The following is a 22,065-nucleotide window of genomic DNA, read 5'->3' as shown; positions in this document are numbered from 1 at the left end:
TATGTGCAGGTACAGGACAGTCCTGTACTTTTTTTTTTCTTTTTTCCTGGTTGATCGAGAGGAAAAAAAAAAAAAATAAAAAAAAATCCACGTAACCACCGCTGCAGGGACCTCCGTGCAGATCTTCCTACACGGAGGTCCCTGCAGTGGCGGTTACGCAGATTTTCAACGAGCCTGTCCGGGAGGCACGGGGGAGAGCCAGTTAACACTCCATACGCTGTTACACCAACGTGGTTGTGAGTACATTTTTATAATAAAGCTACCTTCTATATATACGGAGTCATGCTATGAGGCATTTGTCCTTCTATGAGGTCTTGGCAAATTACAACACAGTTTGATGCAGCATTCTCGACTAAAGACCCTGAAGCTCCGAAGGAAGGAGATAAACTGAGCGATTTATTGACCAATCTAACAGAGGTCAAGTGGTGAGTGCAATCCCTAAGGGGAACTTTTGTCAATTGGATAAAGAAGTGGAGCGCTATCTACCTACATTACAGAGACTGTTAAAGGGACATTGCTGGTCTCTACATAGAGCGCAAACGCCAGTAGACTATCATTTATTTCTACTTCCATTTTTTTATTACAGCGCTATTCATTATAAGTATTGATTTATGTAGGTGAATAGACATGACATGATGAGATAAATATGGGTACATATGGTACTAGTCCTACTTGTCTGAGGGCCATTTTCAGACCCTGTTCATCATGGCTAGTGTTAATAAACCAGCGTTTTGATATATGCAGATGAGGTAACTGATCAGCAGACAAATGCAGCCATGGCTCTCCTGATTTTCCATTTAGCAACAGGATACAGCTGAAAAGTTCAAGAGTCCATTTCTTCTGCAGCTAAATGACAATTTTACTTCACACCACCTTAGAATTTAGCTCTCAAATTGAAAATAAGAGACTTCAGGAAAGTTCTACTTACCATTCATACTACATACAATTACCTTATAAATTTTCAGTTCAGGATTTACGCGTACACATGCCCATGCCATCAATTTTAAAATCAAAATTTCTTATGAACATTTACTATGTTTATGTACAATTCTCAATACAAAATATACATGATTGCCAAATGAATGCATCTGTTTTTATGTATGTTTTTTTCCACAGATAGAGCTTATTTTGGAGATTAGATTGTATACATATATAACCACTTTAAACACCTGAAGCATGCTCAATAATAAAAACTGAAGTCTAACGTTTTATACCTGTTCGCCCATAATCAAGTAAAGTTGCTAAAACCCCACTCCCACAACTTTACTAGGATTACAAGCGAGTGAATCAGAATTATTGCTTTTTCTTTCCGATTCTATTTTACTTTTAAACGCTTAAAGGATACATCAGAGGAGGTGAAATAAAAAAAAAAAAAGACTCCACTTACCTGGGGCTTACTCCAGCCCATGGCAGCAGTCCTGCGCCCTCGCCGCAGCTCCGCTGGTGGTCCGGGGTCCCCTCTGGTGCAAGAAGTCGACTGCGCCAGCGGCTCTCAGAGTGACACTGACTGTACTGCGCAGGTGCAGTAGTTCTGCGCCTGCGCAGAACAGCCAGAATTACGTCAATGCGACTCAATGAGCAGCACAGCGGAACGCAAGAAGATGGAGAAAGATGCCAACCTGGTGAGGTCGGTCTCTGCACCGAAGGTGACCAGGAGCCAATGGAGCTGCAGCGAGGGCACAGGTCAGTTGCCAGGGACTGGAGGAAGCCCGAGGTAAGTGGATTTCCCCCCCCCCCCCCCCCCCGGACCTTCCCTTTAAGACTTATTATTGAGCACGATTCAAATGTTCTTTAACTCGCACAAATCTTTTAACATTTATATAAAATCACCTATGATAGATTACATGCAAAATGCACAAACAAGATGGAATGAATATTACACACACAAAAAAGGTAGGAATACTTTCTAATTATTGTAAAATGTTAGCAGTCACAAGTCTAAAAAAGTCACAAGTATGAAAAGTGTTAGACAAGGTAGAAAATTGTGTTCAAACAGAAAAAAAAATGCGCTATGTTGACTACAGATAAAAGAATGTCAACCAGGAAAAGAAAGACTAAAAAAAAAAAATTTTGAAAAAAAAATATAGTAAAACATTAAAACCAAACAATACAATGCAAAATAAAGGGATGTGAAAAACTAAATGACAGTGATGGGACAAAAAAAAAAAAAAGCCACAGTGGCACAAACTACAATACTGCATGGGCTGAAATGATTGATCATTGCAACCAACACGGTGAAATAACTTACTGATCGGCCATAAGGTGATAATGTCAGTCCGACAGGAGATGCATTACCCAGGTTGGCACTAACGTATGCAGTAGGGGGAGAAGACGGCATGGAAAATTCAACAAATTCTTTCCAGGTGCTTGCCATATTTCTACTCCTGATTCAACTTAATTTTATAACGCTGCATGTAACAAAATCAAACAAGACAGCCTTAATTCACAAGCAACTAAAAGGAAAATCTCTTTTGTAAGATACCAGATATAGGGTATGAAAAGAGGTGAGGGATTAAGACTATGATGGAATGAATGCCAATTTATTTAACTCACGGTTGTGAAGTGACGAAAAGTGGGCAGCAGCACAGGAAAAACAAGAATACAAGACAGTCAAACTTCAAAAGCACTGTCCTCCAATTAAATGTCAGCAAAATACAGGAGCAATAAATATCTGAGCACACAAACCAGGCATGAAAAATATATGTTATTGTACCATTTACAATGTCATTTCAGAGCTTCATTTTAAAGGATTTAAATCTACCAGTATATAATCCTGAATGACTCCAAGCAGAACTATATATTTTGTTCTCATTTAAACTCAACATGCCAAAACCAAAAATGTAGTGCATTCACCATAAATGACTATCTTGGTTTACAGGGCAGCAGACATGTTTGTACAAGGATGTCATCAATCCTTGTTCTCTACTGGACTCAACCCCAGTCCTGGTCCCATTCTAAGGAGTACTTTGTCTGTTTTTGCCCTCATTTGAAGACTACCGCACTCAACTTCTCATATAAAAACATTTGCATGTGTGGTTGCCAAAGAATCCCCCAAAACCATAGGTACTGTTATCAGATACCAAGAATTAAAGGCACCCTAAGTCAGTCAAGTTTGAACCAGGGAATTAGGCAAGACTAACATGTCGGAAATACAAAAAAATCATTGAAATAGCATTAGGACAGTTAAGCAGCAGGCTTGCTAACATCTGTGTTTTTCCATTTGAGTAATGAGACTTGTAGCTTTTCACCTGCTTACTGCTGATCTGAAGGGAACCAAAATTGATATTGCATTGCTGATTTTGGCATAGCCGAGTTATTACAAATAAAAATCAAAATTTAAAATTCACTTGTGGGAAGGAAAAAAAAAATAAAAAAATTCAGGAAATTATATACATTGCAAATATTTCCAACAGGCACTACTCACCACCTTAGTTTAATTTGCCTCAGCTTGTAGCTCAGGTATACTGACAGAAATAAAATTTGAAGGGTCTGCACACGTGTTAAGAGCACACATTTGGAATGGTTATGCATTCAGCAGTGAACAGTCCTGCCTGCATGAATGGAGCTCACTGCACGGGGAAATAAGTATGCAATAACACAAATCTGGAGCAGTTACATCCATCAGACAGTGGACTACTGCATTCCCATTAGATCAAATATAAAGATTTTTCCAACATGTCCAATCAGAAAATATATATTTCATTATTAAAAAACAGGATAATCTTTTTCTTGATCAAGACTGACTTTCACTTCATTGTTTTGATCAAATAAATGGGAAAAAAAAAATCAAATCTTTTTATTGTACAGTGTATGGTACCATTACACTTACAAAAAAAGGGAAGGGTTTTAATAATTTTCTTTGGAGTTTGATAGCAATGTTACGTAATTGTTTTTTTGGACAGTTTATGCCACATGAAACATGTCAAGAAGAATTTCACACACTTGCTGTTACATCAGATTGGAGCATTATGGTCTTGTTATTCAGTATGAAGCCCAACTTAAGCTCTAAAGATGGGATTTACACTCAACAGTAGTCCAACATGGCTTGTCAAATGTGTCAAAAAAAAAAAAAAAAAAAAAAAAAAAAAAAAAGCAAAAAAAAAAAAAACAAGCCAGGCATATGAAGTCATGAAGGTCTGCAAAACACCTCAAAATTAACTTCTCTTTAAAACCTACAGGCTTCAGACAAATGTATAGCAAATAACCCATTAAAGGGATCCGAAGGTGAGAAGGGTATGGAATCTGTCATATCTTCTTTTAAGCAATACCAGTTGCCTGGCAATCCTGATCCTGTGTGTCTAATACTTTTAGACCATGAACAAGCATGCAGCAGATCAGGTACTCTGAGGCCTGGAACCCACTGCAAAACGCAATCGCAAGAGTTTCGTATGAGCAGTTTGTAAGAGATTCCTTGAGCGTTTCAGGGAGCGATTTTAAAAAGTGTATTAATTTGCCAGCGGTTGTGTAGCGATTAGCATTTTAAAGTCTGATTGGTCCTTTCTATTAATTTTAATTTTGTTACTGTGTACATTAATTTTAAAACTCTAGCAAAATCGCTCCATGCAAGTTTTGATGAGCAATTACGCCAGCGATTATATACTTTACATTGAAGCGCAACCGCTAAAATGCTGCATGTCCTGCGTTTGCGATTTTGCTAATCGCAATAGCTTCTGTGGAATTTGCACCATCCATTTACATTGGCAGAGCGTTTAGGGAAATCACTAGCGATTTCTCACGCCTCCCTAAACGAGAGGAAAAGAAAAAAAAAAATTTAAAAAAAATATATAAGAAAAAAAAAAAAAGGTAAAATCGCTCTAGTAGGTTCCAGCCCTGACTCAGGTTTTACTGGATTAGTCATATGCTTGTTCCAGGGTTTTTAACACGCATGCCAGGCGATCAACAGGACTACCAGGCAACTAGCATGGTTTATAAGGAAATATGGCAGCCTCAATATCCCTCTCCCCTCAGGTTCCCTTTAAATGCTTTATTTCACCCGGTTTACCCTAAAACAGTAAATGCTGTTTGCAAGACCAGGAGCATAACCGCACTTAGTAGCTACAATATGCCCGGTTTACATGCTCTCTGGCCAGTATAGTACACAGTTTACTATTCACAAGTTGAGTACAGACCCACAAATTAAGAGAAACTGCCAAGTGAAGGGCTTTTTTATGCAGGCAGCTGCTAAAGACAAAGACCTCCTCATCCTGGGAAGAGCATCTACTGCTCTCAGGTAAAGGGTTAAAGAGGGCAACATTAAAGCAACTGGTTGAGAGAACTATTAAATAGAATATTTTAGAAGTCCTACCATTAAGGTACACACACACACACACACACTTTTGACTGATGTCGCTCGTCAGGGATCAGGACCAGATCTGCTGGAACTACATAATTGGGCCGGCTAGTACAGACAGGGTCAGCTATGAAGAAACACGTTCTATTGCTATGCAGGGGGGGGGGGGGGGGCAGAGGGACTGCGAAGCAACATGTAGGTGACGTCACGTGGTGCACAAAAAAAAAAAACATATTACACATGCTAAAAAGTACAGTGATAGTCACTACACAAGGTCTGCATGACAGGACAAAACATACAGTATATAGCGACAGAGCTGCAGCCACTAGGACACTCAGTAGGCAGTTAGGGAGTCTAGCTCAATGACCCCTTGCGGAATTGGTGCTGGCTTACTGAGCAGGAAGAGCTGAGAGTTGGACCCTGGTCCCCTGTGTCTGAGGCACGGCCCTTAACCAGTACACTATTCAGCCACTGCTATCAAACATGTACCATGAAATGTTTTGTATGAAAAAAGAACCTTTATATGAAGAATAATCACTTGAAGTGAAAAAGGGATAAGAAATATAGCTCAATTACAACAAATTAGAATACGGAGGGGTTTTTATAGAATCAGGTTAGTGCCAGTCTAAACGCAAAGTAAACTGCTCTTATGTATTAAAAATCTGCCGCGTTCTCTCGGTCTACCGTATTTGCATTACTGTTATGAGTCCACAATGGCAGAAGTCTGATACAGAAAGATGTATATAAAAGACTCCTATTAGACCTACCGGTAATGGAGTTTCTGATTGTCATCCGGGACAACCTGAGATCCGGTCCCGCCCAGGATCTGTGGAAACACACCAACAAGAAGTTTAAAAGCCCCCGCCCACCCTCCATCCTCAGTGCGTCTGAAAGTAAACATAGACTAGAAACACCAAGATGAAGGAAAAAACTAGACACCTGAAGGTGACTATTAAGATAATACCCTGTGCTCCTGAAACTAACAGAGAAAGGTGCGAGACAGGAGAAGGGAAGGGTTCTAGATGTTTGTCCCGGATGACAATCAGAAACTCCATTACCGGTAGGTCTAATAGGAGTCTTTCTCTAATTGTCATCCGGGACAACCTGAGAGATAGGCAAGAAGTCTTAACAAGACAAACATCTCACCTAGGGAGGGACCACTGCCTGGAGCACCTTTCTGCCAAACGATTGGTCCTGCTGAGATAACACATCCACTCTGTAGTGTTTGATGAAAGTAGATGCACTCGACCAGGTTGCTGCTTGACAAATCTGTTGAATGGTAGCTCCTGCCCTTTCTGCCCATGATGTGGATAAAGATCGGGTTGAGTGGGCTTTAATGTTAGGAGGTAAGGGACAATTACTACTCTCATAGGCTAAAGCTATCATCTGTCTAATCCATCTTGCGATGGTTTGTCTGGATGCCTGCTGGCCCCTATTCTTACCTGCAAATAAAACCAACAGGTTGCTAGACTTCCTAAATTCTCTTGATCTGGCAAGATAGGTTAGTAAGGAACGTCTGACGTCTAAACAATGGAACCCCTCTTCTCTGGACCCCACAGGTTCAGTACAAAAAGAGGGAAGGATAATCTCTTGAGACCTGTGGAACTCTGAAGACATTTTTGGGAGATAGGCCGGATCTAACCTGAGTCTAATACTGTCAGGACAGATAATTAGGAAAGGATCCTTGATGGAAAGAGCTTGTAAGTCACCTAAGCGCCTAGCCGATGTGATTGCAATGAGAAAAGTTATTTTAAGTGTCAAAAAATTAATATCAATATCTTCAATAGGCTCAAAAGGGTTTTTCATAAGACTATTCAGGACTAGAGACAAATCCCATTGTGGAAAAATCTTTTGCTTCACCGGAGTTGACCTCTGCAAAGCTTTGAAGAAATTTCTGAACAATTCTTCCTGAGCTAAATGCCTGTCTAGCAGAATGGATAGAGCTGAACACTGTACCTTAAGAGTACTTGGTGCCAGCTTCATGTCAAACCCGTCCTGGAGGAAATCCAGAACTGAGCTTGATAGCGTATGGTTCTTGTTATGAGCCTCACACCATGATAAATAAACTTTCCAAACCTTACGGTAAATCTTCTGCGTTATCGGTTTCCTGCATTTCATCAATGTTTCGATCACTTTTTCCGAAAGACCCTTCTGTCTAAGAATTACCCTTTCAGGATCCAGGCTGCCAGATTGAATAATTGTGGCTTGGGGTGCGAGAGCGGCCCCTGAATCAAAAGATCTGGACGAAGTGGCAGAGGAAATTGAGGTTCCACTGACATCTTCAACATTGTTGCATACCATGGTCTTTTTGGCCATTGGGGAGCTATTAGAATTAATCTCACTTTTTCCTTTTGAAGTTTTCCTAGTACCTGAGGAAGAAGCACAGTTGGAGGGAAAGCATAGCAAAGCTTGAACCTCCATGGGAGACTGAGTGCATCCAACCCCAGAGACTTCTGGCATCTGTGTAGCGAGAAAAAATTCGCTACTTTTGCGTTCATAGGGGATGCGAAGAGGTCTATCTCCGGGATCCCGAATCTTTCTGTTATCAGTTGAAAAACTTCTGGATGAAGTTCCCATTCTGTTTGATTCACCTCCTGACGACTCAAGAAGTCCGCTTCCACATTGAGGACCCCCCTTATGTGGACCGCCGACAGCGATAGAACCCGAGGCTCTATCCAAACGAGAATCTCCGCGCAGAGAGACATGAGCTCGCTTGATCTCGTACCCCCCTGCTTTGAGAGATACGCCACCGTCGTGATATTGTCTGAAAAGACCTGAACGTGATTCTCTTCTATTAGAGACTGAAAAAATAGAAGAGCTCTCTGAACTGCCAGAAGCTCTCTGAAGTTGGATGACTTCCTGCTTATAGCCTGGGACCAATTTCCCTGGGCATGATTGCCCAAAGACGTTGCTCCCCAGCCCCAAGAACTTGCGTCTGTAAAAATCTTTATTGGATCGTTTTGCCTCCAGAATCTCCCCGTCTCCAGGTTCTGTCTGCTCAGCCACCATCTTAAGTCGACCCTGACTAAGTCTGGGATCGAAATTCGTAGATCCAAGGACTCCCTGGATCTGTCCCAATTCGAAAGAAGGAGAGACTGAAGCATTCTCCCGTGCGATTGAGCCCAAGTGACTGCCGGGATTGCTGTTGAAAATAGACCCAACACTCTCATAATCTGCCTGAGAGACGAAGTCTCTTGGCTGATTAAATTGTTTATTTCTGACTGTATCTTTATAATCTTTTCTGCCGGCAGGAAAATTTTCTTTTCTAACGAATTTATTTTGTAGCCTAGAAAAGTAATTTCCTGGGTCGGGTTTAGAGACGACTTGGCGTAATTCACAATCCAGCCCACCTGAACCAGAGTGTGGATCACTATATCCCTGTGGGTTTTGGCTAGATCTTCTGTCTCCGCAAATATCAACAGATCGTCCAGGTAAGGGACAATCGAAATTCCCTGAAGCCTTAAACCCTTCATCACTTCTGCTAGCACCTTGGTGAACACTCGCGGAGCTGACGCTATTCCGAATGGAAGAGCTTGAAATTGGAAGTGACGAATGTGGGAGGGAGCTCTGATTGCGAATCTCAAAAATTTTTGATGTGCCGCAAAAATCGGAATGTGCAGGTAGGCGTCTTGAAGGTCTATTGAGACAAAAAATTCCTTGCCTTGCAATAGGGACCTTACTGAATATATACTCTCCATCCTGAATTTCTTGTACGTCAGAAACGGATTGAGAGATTTCAGGTTTAAAATAAACCTGAACTCCCCGTTGGCTTTCTTTACCAGAAATACGTGGGAGTAGTATCCCTGGAATACTTCTTCCTGGGGAACATGAATAATCACTCTTTTTTCTAGAAGTTTCTGAATTTCCAATTCCAAACCATCGGCTTTCGCTCGATCCTTCGGAATTGGATTTACAAATCTCCTCTGCGGGGGCTTGACAGAGAATTGCAGGCGATAACCCTGACTTATAATTTGTAAAACAAACGGATTGGGATTCAATTTCTCCCATTCTAACTGAAAATAAAGAAGTCTGCCCCCTACTGGCAGAGAGTCATTTACCTGGTTTGGGGGGGATCAGTCCTCCCGAGAGTAAATCCCCCTCTACCTCTCCCTTTCGGAAAGGACCATTTCCTCTGCACATTCCTGTTTTTGGTTGGCTCTGGCTCCTGTCTTTTAGGGACAAAAGGCCTTTTACCCTTAAAACTTTTCTTCTTATTTGGGAATGGTTTCCCCTTTTCGGCTGACCGGGAAAGTACTTCCTCTAAACCTGTGCCAAAAAGAAGATTACCTTCAAATGGAAGGGCACATAATTTGTTTTTGGATGTCTGGTCCCCTTCCCAGGTTTTCAACCACACTGCTCTCCTAGCCGAATTAATAAGTGCTGTCGTACGGGCTGATACACGAATAAGTTCTGTAACTGCGTCGGCTAAAAAGGCTACCGCCTTAAGAACTACTGGAAGAGAGGCTGCATAATCTTTTAGTGGAACACCTTTAGAAATTTGTTCAATCAAATTGTCCATCCATATTCTAAGATTACGGGAAATGCAGGTGGCCGAAATACCTGGGATGAAACCAAACGCAGCAGATTCCCATGCTCTCCTGAGAAGTGAATCTACTTTCTTATCCATCACGTCTTTAAGGACCCCAGCATCCTCAAAGGATAAGTCCGAATCCTTGGAATATTTGGATAGGGACGCATCTAATTTAGGACATTTAGTCCATTTATCAATTTCTGCCTGAGAAAAAGGGAACTTTCTCTTTGCTGACTTTGGGATAAACAAGGGCCTCTCTGGATTTTGCCACTGGGATGTAATGATTTCCTGCAGAGTTTTATGGATAGGAAAAAACCCTACCCGTGGCCTGACCTAGACCAGAATAAACCTGATCCTGAGGGGTAAGTTCAGGAACTGCTTCCTTAATTTGCTCAGTAACATACACAGCCTTGAGCAATTCAGAAGACTCATCAGGAGAAAATAAAAATCTGGGAGTTTTAACTGTTTCCTCTCCCTCTGATCTGGGCTGCTCTCCTTCCTCCTGTGATATATTCTCTGATAAATCCTCCCCCTCCTCCTCTTCTCTATCTTCCTCTTCCTCCTCAACCCCTAAGATGTCGGGCAGATTTGAAGGCTGAGAGGGAGTAATATTGGAAGGACCTGGAAGAGGATCTATAGCAGGTGGCACAAAACTTTCTTTAAATTTGTCTAAAGTTTCTTGCATGTTTTTATTTACTGATTCCATAACTCCTTTCAAAATATTAGAAGTTTCTGAAACCACAATAGCATCAGTGCAGGCCTGACATATATTCCTAGGGGTCTCTAGGGCAATTTTGGTGTTACATAAACCACATCTTTTATATTTAGGTGGTGCAGTAACTTTGGGCTCAGTCTTTGCCTGGAAAAAAACACATGACAAGACATCCACTGAGATATGCCATATTGAGGGGATAAGTAAAAAACACATCCTCCACTGGAGGACTTACCACCCCAGACCCGGATTGCTGCACCTGGGAAGAGGATTTGGCCGCCGCATCTGCCTCCCGCTGTGTCGGCTGCTGCTGCGGCTGAGGTTGCGACATCCTCTCTGCCAGCGGTGCACTTGCGGAGACGCCAGGAGCACGCTCTCTCAACTTCCTGGCTCTCCGGATTCCGCCTCCTCCTTTAGCCGCGTGACCGATGCGTCACTTCCGCCTCTCTCCGATTGGCTGGATCGGCTGTCAGACCGGATGCGCCTTGCAGGGCCGGCGTCTGACGGAGGAAGGAAAGTATTCTGGTCACACTCCGCACGGAGACCAAATACCTGGCTGCAATATATTTTAGAGGAGGTCCGCGGCTAGCGTTACCTCTGTACGCCTCGCCACCGTCCTCTGCCTCCTCTGGGAAAAAGACTCACCCTCTGGTGAGTACAAGAAAAATAACAAACGGGAGCTTGCTTCTTTAGGTGTTTCCGTCACGGAAACACAGATGAACTGAGGATGGAGGGTGGGCGGGGGCTTTTAAACTTCTTGTTGGTGTGTTTCCACAGATCCTGGGCGGGACCGGATCTCAGGTTGTCCCGGATGACAATTAGAGAAATGTTAATTTTCTCATTTAAATATCAAAACATGTATAATCAAGCGAAAGTACTCTGGTAAATCTAACACGAATACCAGTTTTGGACCCCGTATGGCAAAACTTTTAGATCAAGCTCTATGATAAAAAGGAAGTTTTGATTTTCCAAAATATGCACATTTTATCTCTTGCAGGGGTAAGACAGGTTTAAATGGACCCTGAGCAGATGCCGTGGGTAAGCATATAAGCATACCCAGGTCTATGTAGTATAGAGAATACACTCACCAGCCCTTTAAGTGCTCCTGCTCCCAGGCTGACCGCTATAAGTTACATTGTAATCGGCGACTCTGAAAAAGTCGCGCTGTGACACCAAACAGAAGGGCTGTGGGTCCTCTGTGCATGCGCAAGCTGACAGGCTGATCATGCAGATCTCCCTGTTCCCTCTCCTGATGCAGCGCTTGCATCTCCACGGCAGCTTCTGAACTGGCTACTAGAACTCCAAGCTCGCTGTCATATGACTGCAGAGAGCCTGGAATTATAGTGGCCAGTTCAAAATTTGCCAGTTAGACCCGTGAATGCAAGCTGGAGAAAGGATAAGGAGATATGCATGTATCAGCACACTCTAATGTGCTGTCTGCACACCCGAAATGTAGGTGTCCAACGTCTTCTTATCCACAGTGATAGTTATGTCATGAAAAGCTCCCTTCCTTATGATTAAAAGGATATTCTAGCATGAGAATCTAATATTTTTATACAGATCAAAAGGGCATTGTAGATCAGACAAAATCAATTAAAATACATATGAAAAACAAAAACAAAAACAAAGCACTAAACAGAAGGTCTTGACACAAAAGTGTTGCCACATCACTACTACCCTTTGAAAACTTCAAAATTAGGTTAGCTGTTGGGGACTTTACAAACCCGCAATGAAAAACGAACCCTTAGGCCTGGGACCCACTAGCTGCGGTTTTGTTTTTTTAAGAGACTGATTTGAAAAGCTCTTGCTAATGTAATGCTAAGTGGGATTATAAAAAAAAAATCCATCACACAGGATAACTTCAGCAAGAGCTTTTCAAATCCCAAGTGCTTAGATAAGTGCTCCTAGGCCTGGTGCACACCAAAAACCGCTAGCAGATCCGCAAAATGCTAGCAGATTTTGAAACGCTTTTTCTTTTTTCTGCAGCGTTTCAGCTAGCGTTTTGTGTAGAGGTTTTGGTGTAGTAGATTTCATGTATTGTTACAGTAAAGCTGTTACTGAACAGCTAATGTAACAAAAACCGCCTGGCAAACCGCTCTGAAGTGCCATTTTTCAGAGCGGGTTGCGGTTTTCCTATACTTAACATTGAGGCAGAAACGCCTCCGCAATCCAAAATCTGCAGCAGCCCGGGAGTATGCGTTTCTGCAAAACGCCTCCCGCTCTGGTGTGCACCAGCCCATTGAAATACATTACCCTAGCGGATCCGCACCCGCAAGCAGATCGCAAACCGCAGCCGAAACGCTCTGGTGTGCACTAGGCCCTAGTGTGTCCCTGGCCTAACAGTCTGAGAATAGTTAATAGTCATGAGAAGCACCATCATCCCTGAACAGTAAAGGCCCATACATACACATGAAGACAGTCTTGAGAGATTGATTGGGGCTCAATCCCTCTGTGCAAGGTTTAAGCTGTGCAGACTCATCTGCAGCTGCAAAGCTAGAGACACAGATTTTGTTCCTATGTGGGGGAGGAGGGCAAACTGAGCACACACCAGGCTGGGTGATGGGAGAATAATGCCATGTGTTGAGTTGATATGCCAGAACCATTTCAAGCAGATGCACCGAGGGAGGTCTAGCAGATTTAGAAAACAAGGCAGATATTTAACAAAGCAATGATGGTAAAGGGGGCATTAATGTCAACATGTTTAATTTCTGCACCTTAGGCTTAGAAAATACTGCATTCCCTAATTCCAGTTTGACATTGAATCTCATTTTGCACGCAGACTGCAGTAATGGTGGTATATGGACCTCTATTGATTGTGCCCTATACACATTCTGATTCCAAAAACTCTAAATAGCATTTTAGCGCAAGGAATAAAATTCTATGACTTCTGAAAACAAGCACCTCAATACAGAGAAATTCAGTTAAAGTGCACAAGGATGACAGAGGCCAACCCTTGTGCTTCGCAGTACTGGGGTACTAGGATCAAATTTCAGACAAGAAAACTCATACATACTGGTAGGTTAATTAAACCCTGGAAAAAAAAAAAAAAAAAAAAAGGTATATATTTTTTCTTACATTGGTCTGACCACTGTATAACTTTAGTAGGGACATCAAATTGAGTTCCTTGAAAGTACATTAAGTGACAAATTTCAGATGTACCATAAAGTGCTGTGGATGATGTCTACACTATATAAAGGAATAGTAACAGATTTTTTTTTTCCCCCTAAAAGAACGTAAGATTTCTAAAGAACCGATTGGAAACCTCTGGATATAGGAAACCTGAAAAAAGCAGTATATGGCTCCCTGTACACTGCAGGCGATAACAATTTTTGATCTTTTTTACATGTGATGCCAATTCAGATTTTTAATCGTTACAGCATGCTGCGTTAGTCTGTTGAATTGAAATTGCATGTAGTGTGCAGGAGGCCTTACACAATCTTTCATACACAAGTCAGATCTTGCAATCTTAACACTGATCAATTTAAATTACCACCAATTTAATAAAGTGTAACTCTAGCTCCAGTTAGAAGCAAACCCACCTTTTTTGAAATACCGGGTATTGCACTTTCAGTAGTATTATGATTCTTACAGCCAGCAGATGCTTTAGAAAGGTTGTCAGTTGCTAGTATTAAAAAGAGACAGCAAGAGAAAATGATCTATCAAGCTAAGAAAGACAACTCCCGCTGCACAATGCAAAAGCAGAGTGCAGCGCTGAGAATAAAACAAAGACTAATAGCAGCGTTGGGTAGTGCTCTTGTGTAGCTGTTAGGTAGGCACAAACTTCTTGCTTCAGATCAAGCTTTGTGTCGTCAGCACAAGTTCTCTTCTTTGGTCTTGTTAGTTACTGTTGTGGCAGATGTTTCTTGACTGATCTGAACTTGAAGTAGCAGTTACAGGTGGTAGGTTCTGTTCTGTTTCACTTCATACTAAAAAAAACAAAGATAAGGAAAACTGTTTATATTTTCTCCACTTTCAACAAATTCAGACTGTCACAGGAGAAAAGTTGATCTAGAAACCGGAAACTAAAGGAGCAACTTTAATGCATGATAGTGCCGGGTGTCGGGGGAGAAATCAAAGTCATAGCAAAGTGAAGTAGATCAAGCAATGATTGATGCACTCCATTTAGTGTGTTAATGTTTAAATGTTCCCTGATCATTTTGCCTGACAGTCTGACCTATAGGATTACTTGTGCAGCAGCGCATTGCTAATCGCAGCGATCAGTATAGCGCAAAGTGCCTAAGTGTGAATGTGCCCTGAAGAAAAAAGGAAAATTCTAGAGGAGGGGGGGGACCGAGCAACAGCACTTCCCATTATATTGGTTTATAAGGAATAGAAGCAAATTAGCCATGCTTACCAAATACAATGATTACAACATAGCATCCATGTATAGCGGTGAAAAGAATGGACTCCATTTCAAACAGGTGCCTTTAAAGCACAACTGTAGCGAGAATTGTGTGGTGGCTGCCATATTTACTTCCTTTTAAATAATACCAGTTGCCTGGCAGCCCTGCAATTCCCTTTGGTGGCAGTAGTGTGAACACCACCAGAAAAAAAGCATGCAGCTAATCTTGTCAGATCCGACAAGATCAGAAACATCTGATCTACTGCATGCTTGATCAGGGTCTATGGCTAAATATGTTATAGGCAGAGGATCAGCAGGATAGCCTGGCAAAAAAGTTTTGCTTATAAGGAAAAAAATAGAGCAGCCTCCATATGCCTTGCGCTACAGTTGTCCTTTAATGTACGTTCTGTGGCTACTGCAGAAGTGGCAAGCTTCATAACTGACTTCCAGATTTATGAAAGAAACTCTTAACCGAAAAAAAAAAAAAAACGCTTTTTACCTTATATTCAACATGGGCATGTTTGCCACCTGCTAAAACGCAGCTATCCCGTGGCAGAACGAGGGGTCTTTACCCCCCAAATCTCCTCCGTGGTGCCCGGGTAGCACTTCCTGTTAAGGCAGAGCTAATGGCTGTAGCTCTGACCCTCAGCGCGTCTAACAGCGCTGATCGCCGCCTCTTCCCGCCCCTCAAGTCTTCCTTCACTGAGAGGGGAAGGAAGAGGCGGAGATCCGCCAGCTGATAGACGCGCATAGAGGCAGACCGCTCGTTCTGCCGCAGGGTAGCGGCATTTTAGCAGGGGCAAACATGCCCATGTTTAATATAAAGTAAAAATTGATTTTTAATCTCGCTTCAGAGTCTCTTTAATCCTCAATACACATGCATGTGTACAGCTGGCCCACAGCAGATTGTTGAATTACTAAACATTTTTGTTTACTGTAATGCATTGAACAGAACTTCTTGGCTATGGCCAAGTAGTGTTTGTACAGTGCCAAGCTCCCCAAACTGTCTGGTATTGCCTAAAAGGAAATATGGCAGCCTCCTTATCACTCAATGAAACTAAAGGTGAGGGATATGGAGGCTGCCATATTGATTTCCTTTATAAACAATACAATTTGCATGGCAGTCCTAATTCTGTGTATCTAATATTTTGTTGCCATGGACCCTGAACAAGCATGCAGAAGATCAGGTACTTTCGACTCCAGGTCTGTAGAGTCGGATGATTTTGTACGAAATTAACAGCCCTGGTAAGTATTAGACTACGGAGTCGAAGTCATTTTGGGTACCCGGAGTCTGAGTTGGAGTCGGTGGTTTCACAAGCTGAGGAGTCGGAAGATTTTTGTACCGACTCCACAGCCCTGCTCGACTCTACTGGATTAGCGGTATGCTTGTTCCAGAGTTTTGACTCAATCACTACTTCAGCCCAAAGATCAACAGGGATGCCAGACAACTGGCATTGTTTATAAGGAAATAATATGGCAGCCTTTATGTATCTTTTTACTGACCCAGGTCAGTAAACGTTGCACAAACATAATGGATTGTGAAAAAAAAAATCATAGGATTCCAGATTGCAAAATTAATCACCGTTTAGAACATGGGACACAAAAACCCCCCAACTTGTTCACAAGGTCTCCCTGCATGTGATTCAGGCCGGGAAACTCCGCCTATTCCATCAATAGGCTTTCCATTCAGTTGACATGCTGCAGTTTTCCGTAGCACGCATGATCCGGCCGTGGCTTTACAACAGCATGGGTGCCATGTCTGATTCAGAAACAGATGCAGCACCCCAGTGGAAATAGGGCCCTCAGCTTATACCAGAGACGCGCACTGCAGATAAGATCTTTACCACAACTTGCATACAGTGATGTAAACCACTTAAACTGTGATAAATGCAAAGTTATCAAATCACTAAAACTTAAAGCATACCTGAACTGACATTTGACATGAGAAACATGGGTACATTTTGTACCTATCCCACAGTCCTCAAACTGGCAATCCAGCGCAGGAGACCTGGGCGCAGCCGGCGCCACCATAGACTGTAATAGTAATTACGGCTATAGTGGCGCATAGCGAGTAATTTCGGCGCCCTCAGAAGACTGAGCTGAAGTTACTTTTAAAACACTGCAATTCAGCTTCCAGCAATAGCTGGAAGCAGATTACATAATTCCCCACCATCCACAGCGACCTACAGGGGAATAGTAATTAAGACACTGAAGTCTCTTAAAAATCCTTTATCACAAAATATTAACATATTAGCCCTAACTAAACTGCCACATTCCCGCCGCTGTACATTATCTAAATCCCTCCTAACTGCGGCTCATAGCTCTGCCCCTCACGAAAGCGCTAACCGGATTGCCCCCGGCGAGTTAGGAGGGATTTAGATAGTGTACAGCGGCGGTTTAGTTAGAGCTAATATGTTAAACAATATTTTGTGATAAAAAAAAAAAAAAAAAGGAGGATTTAACGTCACCGGGAAATTGTGCAGCAGCAGAATCAGCCTTACCGGCTGTATCCTGCGCCCAAGTCTCCCGGCGGCGATTCCTCTCATACGCCACACCTTGCCTGTGTTATTTTGCAGTGCCAAAGTTGATGCACACATGCACAGTTTCTGAGACCCGCAGGGATTAAAACTTGATCTCTCGGGTAGTAATTCAGAGCCAAAATTCTGTACAGGCACATCGCTAGTCTAAAAACAGAGGATTTATTATGTTGCTATGGAAAAAGGCAATAGTTCAGCAGACGATGGAGCAGGCAGGGCGAGTAGCTAAATGAGCTCTGTCTGATCAGAGGAGATGCTTGGCATTGCACATGCCATATACATGCTAAACTGTTGGCAGAGGCAGCCCTGACCAGCTGCCCAGTCAGAGAACAGTCTAGCGAGTGTAAAAGTTAGAGAGACTCTGTAAGATCAAAAAGTTCCCCTGGGGGGTACTCACCTCGGGAAGGGGAAGCCTCAGGGTCCCAATAAGGCTTCCCACGCCATCCTCTGTCCCACGGGGGTCTCGCTGCAGCCCTCCGAAGAGCCACCCGACAGCCTGTTCAATATTTACCTTTGCAGGCTCCAGCGGGGGCGCTGCTGCGGCTTTCGGCTCAGAAGTAGGCGGAAATACCCGATCTCAGTCAGGTCCGCTCTACTGCGCAGGCGCCAGAGACTTGCGCCGAGCAGACCCGACGGCGATCGGGTATTTCCGACTACTTCTGAGTCGCCAGAGCGCCTGCGCAGGAGTCGGAAAAGTAAATATTTACATCCCCGCTGTTAGGAGGGCTGCAGCAAGACCCCCGAGGGACAGAGGATGGCGTGGGAAGCCTCATTGGGACCCTGAGGCTTCCCCCTCCCGAAGTGAATACCCCCCCAGGGACTTGACGTTACAGGTTTTCTTTAAGCTTTGTACATATGTGCAAACACTGTCCCCCTCTGAGATCGGTAGGACACGCTCCATCAGGTGACAGCTCAAGGCTGAGTCCTGTACAGTCTTACCATGGAGCGGGTGAGATTCACCAGTCCTAAAATGTAAGAACAAATATTTCATGGTGCCTGAAGGAAGAAAAAAAAGCACAATTTATAGCAGAGATTCACTATGCAAGTTACATGGATCACTATTAAATCTTTCTGATCTAACTGAATATTACACGTTATGCAAGATGGCATCTGTCAATATGCTGACTGTGGCCAGAGGAGAAGCTTGTGGGTGGGTTAACCCACCTGTTGGAGCCAGCGTGGAAACCCAATTACCAGGTGAGAGTATATGTAAGCTTCCACTTGACTCCACGACAGGTCCACCAGGAGAAATACAATATTACCTCCCTCAGGGCGGGACAACTGCAAACAGTACTTTTTACGACCAAAACCCAAGTCCTGATTGCTTGGTAGATCCAAACGGTAGTGCTTTATGAACGCATCATAGGAAGACCATGTTGCTACTTTACAAATTTGTAGAACAGAAGCAGAGTTTCTCTCTGTCCAGGAAGACAGCCCTAGTATAATGAGCCTTTACATTCCTTGGCGCTGGCTTTCCTGCAATCTCATATGCTTTTTCAATACAAAGTTTCAACCAATTGCTGAGCGTACTTTTGGACGCTTTTAACCCTTTTCAGGCACCCTGAAACTGAACAAATTATCTTCCTTTCTTCAGGAAGAAGTTTTGTCCAAGTAAAGTAAAATTATTTTTCTCACATCCAGTGAGCTAAAATTTTTCCTCTTTCCTGTTTAAAGGATTCTGACAAGAAGAGAGAATAAATATTTCCTGCTCTCTGTGGAAATCAGACATCACCTTCAGAGTGAACGAAGGAGATAACTGAAATTTAATTCTATCTTCTTGGATAGACATAAGAGGCGGCTTGATACAAAGGGCCTGTATTACTGCGACACGCCTGACCGTAGTGATTGCCACCAAAAAAAACAAGTTTTTAGGGTTAAATCCTTAATGGATATTTGATCCACAGGTTCAAATGGAAACTGAATAATGGAGTTTAGAACTAAATTTAGATCCCAAGGAGGGACGGTAGTTTTCTACACCACCGTCTTCCTTTTTACACCCTTGATGAATCCTTTAATCAAGGAACATCAAAATAAGCCCCCAAAGCAGCAAGCTGTACTTTGAGAGTGTTCAATTTTAAACCCATACCTAGCCCTTTCTGTAGGAAATCTAGGATAGTGGAAATTGAGAAATTAAATTCTCTGGAGAGTTTTGTTAAGTTCACAAAAGACTTTCCAGACTGATAAATAGAGGTGGTAACAGGTTTCCTGGCACGAGGCATGGTTTCAACAACATCTTCAGACAAACCTCTGTTTAGAAGCAAGTGCCGCTCAAAAGCCACGCCTTCAGTTTCAGACTGGCCACTGCAGGATGGTACACTTGTCCCTGCTTCAGAAGCGGATCTGAACTTTTACCATCAGGGAGAGTAGTAACAGATACCAGGCCTTTTTTGGCCAGTCTGGAGCAATCAGGATCAATTTGCCCTGATCTTTTGCAACCTTCTGTAGAACCCTCCCTATCAAGTTGAAGGGAAGAAGAGAGAGGGGGGGGGGGGGGGGGGGGAGGCATATGCTTTCTCCAGCTCCCAGTCCAACAGGAAAGCATCTACACATTCTGGGGAGGCTCTGGGGCTGAGGGAGCAGAATCTGGGAAGAAGCGTGTTGTCCCATGCAGCAAACAGGTCTATAGATGGAGGACCCCAATTGTTGCAAATCATTTTGAACACATCTTTGTTCAGACACCAACCAAATATTTAAAAGAGAGATAAGGAGAGGACTGAAGGTACCCCCTTGTTTGTTTATGTGAGCAACAGCCGTCTGTCTAACTGGATCATCACATTTTTGTGCAACAACAGGTCTTCATATTTTTGCAGAGCTTTCCAGATCTTAATTCCCTGTGGTTTGAAGAGAACTTTTTTTTTCTAGGGGAGACCATCTGTCCTGTATTACTATTTCAGATGCGCTCCCCAACCCCAGAGGCTTGGGTCTTTTGTAATTACAAGGGGATTTGGACTTGACCAACTTACGCCTCTTTCTGATTTGGTGGACTTGTCCAAACCTGCAGAGTCTCCGACAACCACATCTTTTTGTCTAGATCAGGCAGGGGCAAACTTGGCCCTCCAGCTGTTAAGGAACTACAAGTCCCACAATGCATTGCAGGAGTCTGACAGCCACAGTCATGACTCATAAAGGCAAATGCATTGTGGGACTTGTGTAACAGCTGGAGGGCCGAGTTTGCCCATGCCTGGTCTAGATCCTCCTTTTTGCCTGACCACTGGCATAGGATCGCCAGTTTAAATATTCTGAACCTTACTTGAGCGCAAGCAACGGCTGGGATAGAAGCTGAAAAATTTCCCAGGAGACTCATAGCCTGTCTTGTGACAGACTTTGTTCTCAGAAGTACCTGAGTACTTTCAATTTGTGGATCGACCTTTTCTGGCAAACAGGAGATCTGCAAGGTTGAATTCAGTGAGATTCCTAGAAAGGTCTTTCCCTGTCTTGGAATGAGATCAGATTTCTGAACATTCAGAATCCATCCAAGATCCTTCAGAACTCCAAGCACAATCTGGATATGCTCCTGGAGCATATCTTGTTTGTGCCACTATCAGAAGATATTTTAGGTAGAGAACTAGAATAATTTTCTGCATTCTTATAAAGGCAGCGACATCTGTCATGATCTTTGTGAAGATCCTGGGAGCGCTTGAAAACCCAAACGGGAGAGCTTTGAATTGGGTGTGAAGGATCTGGGATTGAGTCTTCATGGCAGCTCTCAAATACTTCCAGTGCATTGGATGGATGGGGGCATGATCGTATGCATCCATGAGGTCGTTGGACGTCATGAAATAATTCTTCCTTAGAAGATGGATTGTGGAATAAATGGACTCCATGCGGAATCTCTTGTACTTCACAAACTGGCTTAATGACCGAAGATTTATGAAAGGGCGGAAGTCGCTGGTCGGCTTCGGAACCAGAAAGTAGAAAAGAATCCTTTCCTCCTTTCTGGTGAAGGAACCTCTTCCACAACCCCCTTCTGGAAAAGAGATCCCACAGCCTTTTCCATTGACGCCTGCTGGACTGGAGACTGAAGAGAGCCTGTTACCCTGAAAGATCTCGGGGAAACTTGCGTAAATTGAATCTTGTAACCATGTTTGATGGTTCTGCAGATGTATTTGTTGTTTGATACCTTCTGCCATGCCGGAAAGAAATTTTTTGTGCCTACCCCCCAGTTGAGCATAGTCATTGTTCTGACTGATTTGGAGGGGCTGTCTGAGGGTTTGGGATTGAAGAGGAAACCTTTTGTTTTTTCTTTTTTGTTCTGCCATTTTTTGCCAGAACCCGTTTTCTGACTCCTCCTAGGGGCCCGAAACCTCTTTTTTTGGAAGAAGCCTCTTAACTGCTGGAGAAAAAAACAACAAACAAAAAAAACCAAAAAAAAAAAAAACACCTTTCTTCCTTTCTCCTGCTCTTTCGAGTACAGACTCTAAAGCAGAGCCAAAAAGCAATTTCCCTTCAAACGGGAGGGCACAAAGTCTGTTGTGTGACACCATCCCCATCCCAATTTTTTAGCCACAGGAATCTCCTGACAGAGTTAATTAACGCTAGACTGCGTGCAGAAATTCTGACCCGCTTCGCTAGATGCGTCTGCAAGAAATTTTGCAGCAAGTTTCAACGTCACAACCGACAGAAATATTCTCCGTTGAGAACCACTCTTCAAAA

General features: G+C 43.0%; 1 protein-coding gene across 3 annotated transcripts in view; it reads right to left on the bottom strand.

Moving 5' to 3' along the window:
• Positions 1–22,065, bottom strand: part of CSDE1 (cold shock domain containing E1) — a 118,502-nt gene that overhangs the window by 80,743 nt on the left and 15,694 nt on the right. For 2 of the 3 annotated variants that reach the window (XM_068269685.1, XM_068269688.1), the window contains exon 2: positions 14,073–14,459. Coding sequence is in view for 1 of the 3 variants with exons in the window: in XM_068269686.1 (XP_068125787.1) it covers positions 2,249–2,374 (126 nt within the window). In the remaining 2 variants the exon portion in view is untranslated. Of the gene's footprint in view, positions 1–2,248; positions 2,409–14,072; positions 14,460–22,065 lie in introns of all 3 variants that reach the window. The other variant, XM_068269686.1, reaches the window with a different exon arrangement.

This window comes from Hyperolius riggenbachi, chromosome 2, assembly GCF_040937935.1.
Source record: "Hyperolius riggenbachi isolate aHypRig1 chromosome 2, aHypRig1.pri, whole genome shotgun sequence".
Taxonomy (NCBI): Eukaryota; Metazoa; Chordata; class Amphibia; order Anura; family Hyperoliidae; genus Hyperolius; species Hyperolius riggenbachi.
Note: the sequence above shows the minus strand (reverse complement) of the source record. Positions and strands in the feature narration are given on the sequence as shown.